This window comes from Bombyx mori, chromosome 12 (assembly GCF_030269925.1).
Source record: "Bombyx mori chromosome 12, ASM3026992v2".
NCBI lineage: Eukaryota > Metazoa > Arthropoda > Insecta > Lepidoptera > Bombycidae > Bombyx > Bombyx mori.
The window spans coordinates 1,140,685-1,153,958 of NC_085118.1; the positions used below are offsets into that span (position 1 = coordinate 1,140,685).

At 36.9% G+C, this 13,274-nt stretch overlaps 1 protein-coding gene across 1 annotated transcript in view; it reads left to right on the forward strand.

Annotated features, from left to right (window-relative positions):
* CPH28 (cuticular protein hypothetical 28) overlaps positions 1–13,274 on the forward strand; it is a 60,794-nt gene continuing 47,520 nt past the window's right edge. Inside the window, 1 exon segment of the mRNA NM_001173278.1 lies at positions 1–89. Coding sequence (NP_001166749.1) covers positions 72–89 — 18 coding nt within the window. The 5' untranslated portion in view covers positions 1–71.

The following is a 13,274-nucleotide window of genomic DNA, read 5'->3' on the forward strand; positions in this document are numbered from 1 at the left end:
ATTCTCCGCGCAAGCCCTGTTCGCATGCGCCCGACCCGCGAGTGACAAGTGAAAAAAAAAACAACAAAAATATGGCTGCTAAATTTTACGTAAGTGTCAAAAAATATATGTCAAATTTAATTTTGGCGGGAAATTGAAAAGTGACGTGACTGTACGTAACGTGCTTCTTTTTTTTAAATCGTGTCTAGTAAATTTAATTTAGTGATATTAATTGTGTTTTTTTTATCATTACGTGGTACTTGTGAATTTAACATGACTTTTCAAGTTCTCCGCAATAATAATAGTTTTTTTTCTTTTAAAAATGCTTTTATCTAACCATTTTAATGAGTCCTAAATTGACTAATATTATTAAAGTACGCTTTTTTTTTTAAATTATTTAAAGTGTATGTAGCCTGATACCTAAGTACTTAAAGCAGTTTTCTGTGAACAGTAAACTCAGAAATGCACAGATCCTTTAATTAAATAAACAATAAATATCCTTTTATTGCGTATAAATAAATGTTTATGAGTATTTTTTTTATTCATCACAAAACTTTCTGTAATTTAATTTAATACATTATTCATATTCATTAATAAGAAATACATAATAATTTGTAGAATTTTAATCTCTAGGATCGATTTAGATTTCTAAATTAAATTTAGGTATTTACTTTTCTTTTTTTTATTAATTAATTTAAATTAAATAAAAAAATACACATAAATTCTTATACTGAGATTTTAAAAAAAAGTCAGTAAAAGATTCTATAAAAATATACAAATTAATCTGTACAAATGAAAGTATATTAATTTTTAGAAACAAAAAAATTAACAAAAACACCGTATAGATATTCTAGACTTGTTTATATACGCAAAAAATGTTACGAAATTTCAGAACAATTTCATGGAAAGATCTGAGTTCGTGTCTAGAATAGACAGCGTTTGGCAATACGTATAATGCCTAGGTCTAGACTTCTTGCGCACTAATATAGGACTGTTACTACGGGTCATTAACCTTATATGTTTAGATCTAGACTAAAGCTAAAAAGAGTATTTACATAAAACAATTAAGTTATATCAATTTACAATGTACTTAGAGATTTAAGCCCCACGCTTCCAGTTAGCCATATTAATGCATATTGATTGACCTTATTGTCCATTACAAACTAGAAATTATTATTATACGGCTTATAGCTGGGCTTCATAGATCTCTTATAGAGAGCCTTTTACGTGATTCCATTTGTTGAACACATTCTTCTGATATTTTTTGTAGCCCTAGCTTAGTAAAATGGATATAAAATTTATAAAAAGGCACTTATTTAAATCGTAAGCTGTAAAGTGAACTGAAAAAGCACAGGGTGCGAACGATGGTCAGAAAGGCAAATCTTAAGTTAGATAAAAGTATATTTATTCATAGTTCAAACTATTTTTGTGGTGGTAGATTATGAGTTCGTACGGGTAGCTCGTACCAATGTGCCGAGAAGAAGTCAAGTAATCCACTTGTAGGGGTCGGATATCCCCAGGGTGCGTGGCGAGATTCAGACTTTGTTACGGCATCTATTTCTGCACTGATAGAACTTGAACCTTATGCATCTACTGCAAAAGGAAAATTTGGCGGTAGTGGTACTGATTACGTGGGCACACAGCATGCTGTAGTTTTTCCATTCCTTAATCACGGAACTTGTTCGTGAATGAATACTAAGTATGTAACTATTTAGTAGCGTTCATACCCAGTATCGATACATTGAACTTCAGCATAATAGTGTTATTGGTAGCGATGTTTCGTTACAAATAAAATATTAGACTGATAAATCATGGACCATAGTTCGTTTTGAACTCCCTCGAATTCGGGTTCAACTATACTGGACAGAGGCGCAGTGGATATAAATCCATAGGAATACCACCACTAATCATTATACATAATAATTTGTTAGGTTAGTCGTCCGTGACGACGAAAACTGTAAATTATTCGAAACATTAAAAATAATATTAAGAGATACTATGAGAGAGAGAGGGAGAGAGAGAGAGAGAGAGAGAGAGAATAATATTATTATAAAATATTAAACATTAATAACATTAAGCCGTAGTAGTCGCTTTTAAATTATTGTTAGGTTGAGATTACAGTTAGATCATAATAATAAAAAGACCTTGTCTATTTAATTTTGAAAGCTCAAGCAACCTAGGTTTTAATTGTGAACATTCTCACGAAATATTCACTTGTTAATTAACGTGAAATATTTTAGAATTTATTTTCGTTTACAATAATGCCGTGACCCACCGGAATCGTGCATGGCTCTTGTGCTAGAGGTCAGGGTTGGGGGCTTTCTAGCAAATGCATTTTCATTGCCTCTAGTAGTTAGTGACCGTGTCAATGTCTTTGTTAAAACAAAAAAAAAAAAAACTAGATTCGCTTTGGATTGGTCACGTTTCGCGTATCTTATAATGGAGTATCTTTTAATAAGTAATTTTTGGTATTTTAATGGAGTATCTTTAATACACGATTATCGTGTATGTTGTATGCATGCGCGATGTTGGTAAGTACCTCTATTTCTGAATATTTGTAGGCAGCGGCTTGGCTCTGCCTCTGGCATTGCTGAAGTCTCTGGGCGACGGTAACCACTCACTATCAGGTGGGCCGTATGCTTGTCTTCCTACAAGGGCAAAAAAAAGACAAGAGCACCGGAAGAGCTTTTTTTTTTTTAAAAAATTTATTGCTTAGATGGGTCGTCCGCTCGCAGCCCACCTGGTGTTAAGTGGTTATTGGAGCCCATAGACATCTACAACGTAAATGCACCACCCACCTTGAGATAAGTTCTAAGGTCTCAAGTATAATTACAACGGCTGCCCCACCCTTCAAACCGAAACGCATTACTGCTTCACGGTAGAAATAGGCAGGGTGGTGGTACCTACCCGTGCGGACTCACACGAGGTCCTACCACCAGTAAAACAATGGCTGCCAAGTTTCCGGCCGTTTGCGAGGTCAAGTGCAACACGCGTCCGGCAAGTGTCAGATGCGCGCCGGATCCGTAGTGGTTCCATCACAACTAGCTCATTCATAAGCGTTAATTAGTAAAAACAAGTGAACTACGATCGCTTTCGTTTCACCCGTAACAGTACCACAACGTAACACACTCGACTCATTGAAGAAATGAGAGCTTCAACGAAAGTGAAAACATTGGGTGCGCGCGGAAAGTGAAATTCGTGAGTGAACTAACTCCGCGACACGTGAAGCGTGCTTAGAACAAATTTAACTATTTCCATATTGTCATTAGCATAACGCCAGTGTGCTTAGCGCGAGTTTGTTAACTTCTCGATCGCGTAAAAGTTAACTCAAATTTGTATGGAGTTGGAACGTTTGCCTACGTTTGCCGCTAGTGGCGCTATTCCATCTCCATACAAATTTGAGTAAGAACTTAGCTTAGAAGTAAATAAAACGCAACGAAGTCACAAGACTAGAATCGCACTTGTGTTAAGGTATACAGAGGCCTTGTGGAACTTTAACTATTAGTCTCTTATCCAGGTGATTGTCTTGAGGAAATTGAGTAATAAGATTATTGTATTATTAACAGGGCGTGTTCGAGTTTTCCAGTTAATAGAACGTCTTAGATTTTGTGAAAATTACGTTAGTTAAATAGGAAAAAAAAAAACTTGTCGTTGCGTGCGCCAAGCCTCAGTTCGCGAACTATGGAGAGCATCTGTCAAGGCCGCTGAGTTTCTCGCCGGATCTTCTCAGCGGGTCGCGATTCCGATCCGGTAGTAGAATTATTCGCGAAGAAATTGCTGTTGAGTTGTTAGGTCTCCTTCGGAGGCGCTCGGGCAGCTGTTAGCAAATCCCACCCCTCCTGGCTGAGCATTTGCTCGCCCACCTGTTCCGGGTGAAACTGGAAAGGTCTCCGGGCCACTAGTAATCTTTCAATCATAAAAAAAGCTGTCAACTCTTAATAAACAAAGATTCCACATGACCACGACTGCTCTGCCAAGAGTAACCGACTATGATGATGAAATAGAATACAAGTCATGTTAATAATAGCGTGTTAAAAGATAACGCGCTGTTCTTACGTTTAATACGGCTGCGTGTATATGTCTTAGGGTACATCTATATATAGTAAAATAGACGTAATTCTAGGGCTACGAAGGAACATAATACCTTACACACAAGCGCCGAAAACAAAGCCTTGTCTAAAAAACAATGTATTTTATTCTCTACATATTAGCTGGTAGCCTAGATGGCTATTCCGACTTCTCGGATAAAACAAATACTGTAAAATTTAAAATATTCACGAAACATTCTAATTTCTGCAACAGTTTACTATCGAGTTAGAACAAAACCTATTGCACCAGTCAATTCGTATTGTAATGATAAACGGCCAATAATAGTCGCATTGCAACATTGAAACCAAGTTGAGTTTTACAAGTCGCTCGTCTAGAATTTAAAAGACAAAAGTGCTTTTTGCAAAATAATTGAACGTTTTAATTTTAAAATCATGTAATTATACTGAGACCTTAGAACTTATATTTCGAGGTGGGTGGTGCATTTACGTTGTAGATGTCTATGAGCTCCAGTAACCACTTAATACCAGGTGGGCTGTAAGCTCGTCCACCCATCTAAGCAATAAAAAAAAGCTTACTGTATATTCTATAACCCGATTTGTTGATTTTATAGCTAAGTTTAACAAATCTACTACTCAATATCAGTACTAATAGGAATGGAGGGTAGATTGTAAGTAGCACCATCTTTTTTAAAGGGCAAGTTGAAGAAGTGTCCACCTGTAAATATGAAGTTATTGTTGGAAGACTCACTAGAATATCGCTAGTGTAGCAAATGGAAATGATATGAATAAATCAGTTTTAAACAGAGTTAAGTGTGCTGGGTTGGAGTAAAGTGTGGTGGTTTATAACACCGTTTTTTTATCTTTCCACGTGCTACTATGGCGCCACCTTCATTGGCTTCTTTTCAGCGAACAGTTTTTAATACACGTATATGGTGCTTTTAACTTCTTAAATAATGTAAAGAAGCTGTGGTAAACATAGATTCCTCCCTCCTCCTCCTCGCGTCGTTTTCCTCATTACTGAGGATCGTGACTCCCCCGCTCCATCAGTTTCTCCCGTACGATTTCCCTCCATTTGCTGCGATCCTTAACCGAAACATAGATTAAGCACTAATAAACAATGCCAAGTTCAAAAACTTTAAATGTATTTCATAAAAACACCGAGATGTTGGCAGTATTTAGCAAAAATGAGTTCAATTCGGAAAAAATAGTACACTATGACATAATATAATAATATGCAATTGAATTCCATGAGGGCTCGAAATTAAAATATTTTTAATCGTAATAATCTGGCCATTTGAATACATTACAGTTTCCGTGGTTATAATAAAAGATATATGAATAAATTTTAATATGAAAATAGAAATTAACATTTTTGTGCTAATAAGGTATATTCATATTATATTATTAATTAATTACGGCAGTATTGTACACTTGTATAGAGTTACGTAATTGTGTCGGGAGGAGATGCATGTGAATAGGAGATGTATGGAAATGGTAGTGCAAGTTAGAGGGGCAAGTGGTCGACCGAAGAAGACATGGATGGAGTGTGTGAATGACAATATGAGAGAAAGAGGAGTGAGTATTGAGATGACGGCTGATAGAAGAACATGGAAAAAAAAACACGTGTGGCACTCGGAGACTGCCGCGGTAAAGCTATTGCATAGCATTTTTTTACAACTTATGCAATTATAAATCTACAACAATAATTAAATATTAAAACAACAATAAAATAAGACCACGCTATATTTATAAATATTAACAAAAGCAAAACATTAACTGTCCCCTTCACACTCATAACCTAGACCGCGCGATGGAGAGATGGGCAGACTTTTCATGATGTGCATGCGGCAGCGCGACGTCACGCCGCGCGCTTATTCACAAACACTACACAAGCGTAAGGTGTGAATGTGTTGAACGCGAGCTACATAGTAGGCGTAGTGGGGGTGTCAGGTTATTTTCGTTACGGAATTTATTGATTCAGTCGCCGCGGTCAAAGACCGCGATAAAATCTATGCAATAGCTTAAAAACTCGCTGTGCCGACACTACCTAGTGGGATAAGGCGGGGACAAAGAATATGTAGTTAGCACTTCAAGAAGTGTTGTGGCAAGCTACCGTTGAAATGATAGTTTCAACAATTGCTGTGTCTTAAATTTATTTTATTTCACATTACTTTGCAACGAAACAAACAAGAGATCAAATGTACGAAGCGTTTAAATCTTTAAATCAACGCACTAAGAGCCAAAACCCGAAAAGCAGTCTCACAGAACACATGCGCTCGTAAAAGCACTTCACACATTAAATAACTTTGTCACGAAATCGCGAAACCCGTGGGATTAAGGTCACGTTAATGCTGAAACTCTGTTCGAAGTTAATAATTTAATATATTTTTTTTTATCTTCAATTACACCCGTAATTAATGCAATAGAGCGAAGTTGAGTACAATGGTATGTTATCTTGATCTCATATTGGTCGATTTTATCGTTTGAGACACTAGTATGACGTCTGACGTGAGCCTAAAATAGACCAAGATATCACAAGTGATTACTTAGTCGTTGACCTTTTGAAATATAAATAATTATAATCTATAGAAAGGTCCTTTTGTGTATGAATGTTTGTTCTCTATAGACTGAAAAACGGCTGGATCGATTTGTATAAAATTTTCAGCGCGTCTGTTGCTATGTTATCTGGATTTGTTGACCTTTGAATGAATGACCCTCATCACTGAGGAACACGATGCAAGGAGGACAAGGAATGATTGGAAAATATTTATTGTAGCAGGTTTGGTGTAATGTATGGTAGTATAAACCTTTTTTTTCGCTCACAATGGAGGTTTTATTCCGTGATTCTTATCGCAAGTGTGGGTTTAAAAGGCATGTCGGGTTTTTTTTTATTTTATTTCCGAACCACAATGCTATCTTTCGAAGTTACATTCGCTTTGGGTATTTATTTATTTTGTACATATTAAATATGGTGATGTGGTCCACGTGCGTTTGGTCTTTATCGAAACTTCCCAAAAAAAAAGGAATTTTCCAACTTCAGTAGCTTCAGTAGGCAGCGGCTTGGCTCTGCCCCTGGCATTACTGAAGTCCATGGGCGACGGTAATCACTCACCATCAGGCGGGCCGTGTGCTCGTCTGCCTACAAGGGCTATAAAAAAAAGCTTCTAGTTACGATGTATTTCTTGTTCTCGCGAACTTTTATCACAAGAGTAAAGAGCTTTCCATGACTTATAAGATAAGATAAAACGTACTCAGATACGACACGAGAGCCAGTTGTGACTTGACCAGGAACTGAATCGTCAGCCAGTAGTGCAGTTCATCGGTGCGTTGACCTCGCGCGTCATCTGATCCTAATTGCATTGCATTGCGGGCAGCGCGAACAACAATAGTAAAATGAGTTCGCGATTATTCCGTCATACACATCCGCCTTCGTTATCGAGAGTGATTCTCTGATTCCTTATACTTGGCATTTGTGATGTAGCAGTATTTCTCTGTGAATGCAATAGATCTGATAAAAAAAAAATTGCTTAGATGGGTGGACGAGCTCACAGCCCACCTGGTGTTAAGTGGTTACTAGAGCCATAAGCATCTACAACGTAAATGCGCCACCCACCTTGAGATATAAGTTCTAACGTCTCAAGTATAGTTAAAACGGCTGCCCCACCCTTTAAACCCAAACACATTACTGCTTCACGGCAATACGCAGGGCGGTGGTACCTACCCGTACGGACTCACAAGAGATTCAGACAAGAAACTAAATCTTGCTAAGAACAAATTTCGAACAATAACAACATTCGGCCAATCTGTCTATCGTTCGATGGTAGAAAAGATAATATACAACAAGAAAAAACATAAAATACTTTAGTGTAACAAAAATAATGAATCGCTATATGACTTTTAAATTCGATCAGGTTGAATTAATTACAAAAAAAAACAGCACTTTAAATGCTATTGTCTACCTTGAAATACGAGGGCAGGATGATGCTACTTGCTCTTGAACCCTGGCGATAAATCCAATACTAATATATTTATTTAAAGACAGAGAAGTCACTTTGCCAACCTACCCAAGACTTCTTTTTTTCATTCTAATCATATTTTGTGAGCAACAATCTCTTTCACAAATAGACAATAAACGATAAAGATTGTTGACGGATATCATACGTGGGAACAGTTTTGTATTAACCTATGCTGTGAGATGAATAGATGCAAACATAATGATGGTCTCGTAGCTAAATCAAGATTTTACCAGATAGCCAGTCCTTAAACATTTGGAAGGTGGTTTCACGAGATAGTCAATAATTGCCGGGATTTTTAATTTGGTATTGTGGTGGTAGCCGTCGTAGAACGCAAGATATTTAACAGATTCCTGAATCTTGCTTACGACATTTTCATGATAAACTTGCATATATACAAGTTCCGAACAACAACATTCGGACCGTCGGTCTACCGAGCAATTTCACCCGCTCGGTAGAAGATCTTCCCTCCGTCGTTAAACCTCCCAAACTCCACCGAAAGTATTTTGACATTAACAGTTTTTTAATTTGACATTTCGATAACATTCGTATTGTGTGGGCTCTTTCAATGTGAGGAGCTCAAAAGCCTAAATGCCACCGTCCATCTTAAGGATTAAGGTTAAATACTTAGTTATATTTTGTTAAGTGCTCTCTTAATCGAATGATTGATTCGCGGCAACTAAAAGCAGGCCCTACCGAACATTTTGTTTAGCATTAGATCCGATTTAAGTTTTTTTTAAATTCAATTAAATTGGCATCATGCCTTCGATAGACTCTCAGTGGTCAGTGAGCTGGACTGCTCATATATCGCTATTTAGATAAAAAAAAATTATAACCCTCCCTGTATCAAAATACAATTTTTAAAGAAACGTTCTTTCAAGCCACAATGCAGTGACCTTTTGAAATCCATTAAGGTTGTTAGTAATCGGATTATCGATAACGGATCGTATCGAATACAATTATATAGTTATTGTATAATATTAATCGTTTTCTTACATCGATATTTCGCAACGTACAATTGAATCGATTCACGTTTTATACTTAACTTTCACGTGCAAACGATTCTTGAGTGTGTTCTGTGCGCGACTTTTTTTTATTAAATACTTATATAAACATTTTAAGCACATTTCCTTCGTTGTTAAAAAATGTATATCAGATTTGATCAGTGTCTAAACAAGCTGAATCGAATACGCGTCGTTATTAACGTATTCCTTCGGAGGCGGTCGGGCAGTTGTTAGCAAATCCTACCCCTCCTGGCTGAGCCTCTGCTCGCCCACCTGTCCTGGTGAAGCTGGAAAGGCCTCCGGGCCACCAGTAATCTTTCAACCATAAAAAAAATATATTAACGTATTATAAAACGTAACATTATTTTAGGAAACAAAAGTTAGATTTTTTATTAAAACTAAATACTTATTATTAATATTTGTTTAAAAAATCATACTATACATGTAGTTACCAAGAAGATTTATCATAAAATAGTCAGTAATATAACGATCTATCAATATCTTAGCTCTAGATCAGTGATTCTCAACCACTGTTCCGCGGCACTTTTGTGTGCCGCCAAATTTCAAAAGTGTGCCGCCAAATTTTGCGAATACATAATAATGTTAATATTATTAAATTATATCATTTTAAAAGAAAAATATTTTAAAGATGAATATATATTTAAATCCACAAAAAAAAATTATAGTATATTTTAGTTTATTTCGTATATTAAATTTTTTTGATAAACTATTTATGCAGTGTGTTGTAGTAAGTAAATAATTATTTTTATCTTTTTTTTTGTGTGCCGCCAAATTTTGAAATCGTTAAATATGTGCCGCAACAAAAAAAAGGTTGAGAATCACTGCTCTAGATATATAAAGTGCAAGTCTTAATGAGTAATTGGCTATGCGATTGGACATATGCCTATTAACGTATAGGAGTTTCCAATCGCTTTCGTATCAACCCGATTCGCTACTGGAAACTGATTACTAAAAATCGGTTCGTTCAAGTTTCGGTTAGATACAGAAGCGAAATTGACAGATTAACCTCACATGCATGTAACCTCAATACGATTAATCCTAAAAGAGGTTAATATGTTATTTATAACATTCTTATTTAGATGACATAAATAGAATTTCGATTATTGAAACATTAGAACATTAGATAGAATATTAGACATATAAAAAGCATTTTTGAAATATTCAAATATAAAAACATATAAAAATAGTGGTGAAGCAATAGCTTTAAATGTTGTTTCTCTTCATAAGAGCAACTCAATTTGTGCTATAGTTTTACTAAGCTAAACTGTATTTTGATATAAATAAAATAATACATTATAAAACAACATTTAAAGCTATTGCTTCACCACTATTTTTATATGTTTTTATATTTAAATTAATTTAAATTGATAAATGTATTTTGATATAAATAAAATAAAACATTATATGCATTCTCCCGTATCGATATCTATTAATCGATTCTTTTGTTAGTCAATTTAAAATTAGCTTTACTCCGCTAAATGTACACTCGATACTGCTTACCTTACATCAACAGCCACTGAGTACGCCGAATATCGATTAATAAACCACTGCTCGACTCCTTCTTAAGTTCAACATGAACGAACATGATTAGTAAAGCGTCTATAGTGTTTTGTAATGAGACGTATTCCCACGGTCGCGTGGTCGACCTCAGGGTCCAAGTTAAATGAAGACTGCGTACGTGGAAATCAGGGACTGACATGTTTAGGCTGTGCAATATATTTAATATTTACTAGCATATATGAATACGTACCACCTACGTAGTTGTGGAATACTTTGGCCACATTGCAAGAAAAGATAGCGGCAGCTTGGAGAAGCTAATGGTGACTGGCAATGTGGACGGAAGGAGGCCACTAGGTAGAGGCCCGACACGTTGGACTGACCAGATCCGCACTACCCTCGAAACCACAGTTCACGATGCTCTACACTCGGCGGTATATAGGAGCTAATGGCGTGGAATGATCCGGAATAAACTCTTGTTGGGAGAAGGTGGTCACGTCTCTCAGTATTGAGGAAACCGAAGTGAGAAGAAGACTAAAGTATTCGAAACGTTGGAAAATGAAATGTCCACTAAAAACGTGAAATGGAAAGGAGTTTTAAGATCAATCAGATGCTATGCCGTGCCAGCCAAGAGTCGTCGTCGTGGCCTAAAGGATAAGACGTCCGGTGCATATGTATGTAGCGATGCACCGGTGCTCGAATCCCGCAGGCGGGTACCAATTTTTCTAGTGAAATACGTACTCAACAAATGTTCACGATTGACTTCCACGGTGAAGGAATAACATCGTGTAATAAAAATGAAACCCGCAAAATTATAATTTGCGTAATCACTGGTAGTAGGACCTCTTGAGAGTCCGCACGGGTAGGTACCACCACCCCGCTTACTTCCTCCGTGAAGCAGTAATGCGTTTCGGTTCGAAGGGTGGGGTAGCCGTTGTAACTATACTGAGACCTTAAAACTTATATCTCGAGGTGGGTGGTGCATTTACGTTGCAGATGTCTATGGACTCCAGTAACCAACCACTTAACACCAGGTGGGCTGTGAGATCGTCCATCCATCTAAGCAATAAAAAAAAACTTTCGAACAATAGATCGCAGTGTTCGTTGCAGTAGGACCAATGGTGTTTATCCAACTTTGGACAGCACAGCGGGTTGTAGTGATAAAACCAAAAACGCACGCAAAAGGAAGACAAATTTGTCTGCTCCCATCCTACCGGCAGTCTTAAGTTAAGTCTTAAATATTAAGTGTATTATCTATGGTCATGGCACTTGCAACAGAACAGAAATATCAATAATTCACGATATATCAAAATCGTGGTAATAGCCCACTAAATAATAGTGCGTGTGTAATGTAGATAGCCGCGAAGCTTTAAAACAATTTGCTGCCCACAAAAGTTAAGTAAAATGTCATTGCCGAGAATTCTTTTCTTTTTTTTTATTGCCCTTGTAGGCAGACGAGCATACGGCCCACCTGATGGTGAGTGGTTACCGTCGCCTATGGACTTCAGCAATGCCAGGGGCGGAGCCAAGCGGCTGCCTACCGCTAATTTGAAGAATACATTTTTAAATATCCTCTTTCTGTTTCTGATCGCTGTAACGTCTCATTGTGGCCATCACTACAGGTTCTTCGGATTAAGCCTAACAAAACGAATAAGTGAGAGCGAGGGTCAACGGGAAATGTTTGTAATTCTAATACCATAATAATTAATTAAAAGCTTTAGTTGTCGTGTCCAATTATACATTATCCATGCTTTGGAAGCGTTCATTGATTGAAGGGTGAATTGAGAGAGCATTTTGTAAAAAATTAAAATGTTTATTCAGAAAACGCGATCGTAATTATTGTTGTAAAAATATTTTTAAACCAGCTCCTTGTCTTTGTGTACGGAAGTGTAAGGGATATTTTTATTGGTAAAGGAAAAAAATGTGCCATGAATAAGTTTCATTGTATTCCACCAAGAAGTTTTGTTGGATTGCTGGATTCCAATAGACTCGTCAATCCACGGCGAGGTCGCCTTGTTATAGCGCGCTAAAGCATTTGACTAGCTAATTTCAAATACATTTTAATATTAACAGCTATACGTAATGTATATAATGTAATGTATATATGTATATGCAATGTATAAAGTTGGAAAGTGGACCCTGGCACTAGACCGTGAAAACGCTAGGAAGAAGAAGATAAAGTATAAAATAATGAACTGTTTCTGTTTGTATTCCAAGATTTTTGCTTTCTTTAAATAATCGCGTTCAAACTTTGAACTCTTGTTAATAAGTACATCAAGCCTCGTCATTACGGTTCCTCCCGATCCATTAACCGAGCTTTTAGGTACCACAAGCACCGGTCACCGTCCTCGTTGAACCCATCGTTCGCGACGAAGGGCTCGACGAGCGAATTAACCCATAGACACAGGCCACTGAGTTTCTCGCCGGATCTTCTCAGTGGGTAGCGATCCGGTGGTAGATTCTGCGAAGCACTGCACTTGCTAGGGTTAGTGTTAGCAACACTTCCGGTTTGAGCCCCTCGACCTCACCTACATGTTAGGGCGAAGCCTCTCAAGGCTATCTATCAGCATAGGTAGGAAAAAAAACATCAACTAGTGCATGAATAGTTTCAAAAATACACGTGTATATAACACGTAATATATCAGGGTAATCACAGCGAATCGTGGGCCGGATTATAATAGTTATTTAATAAAAAACAGTGCGTGAAATAT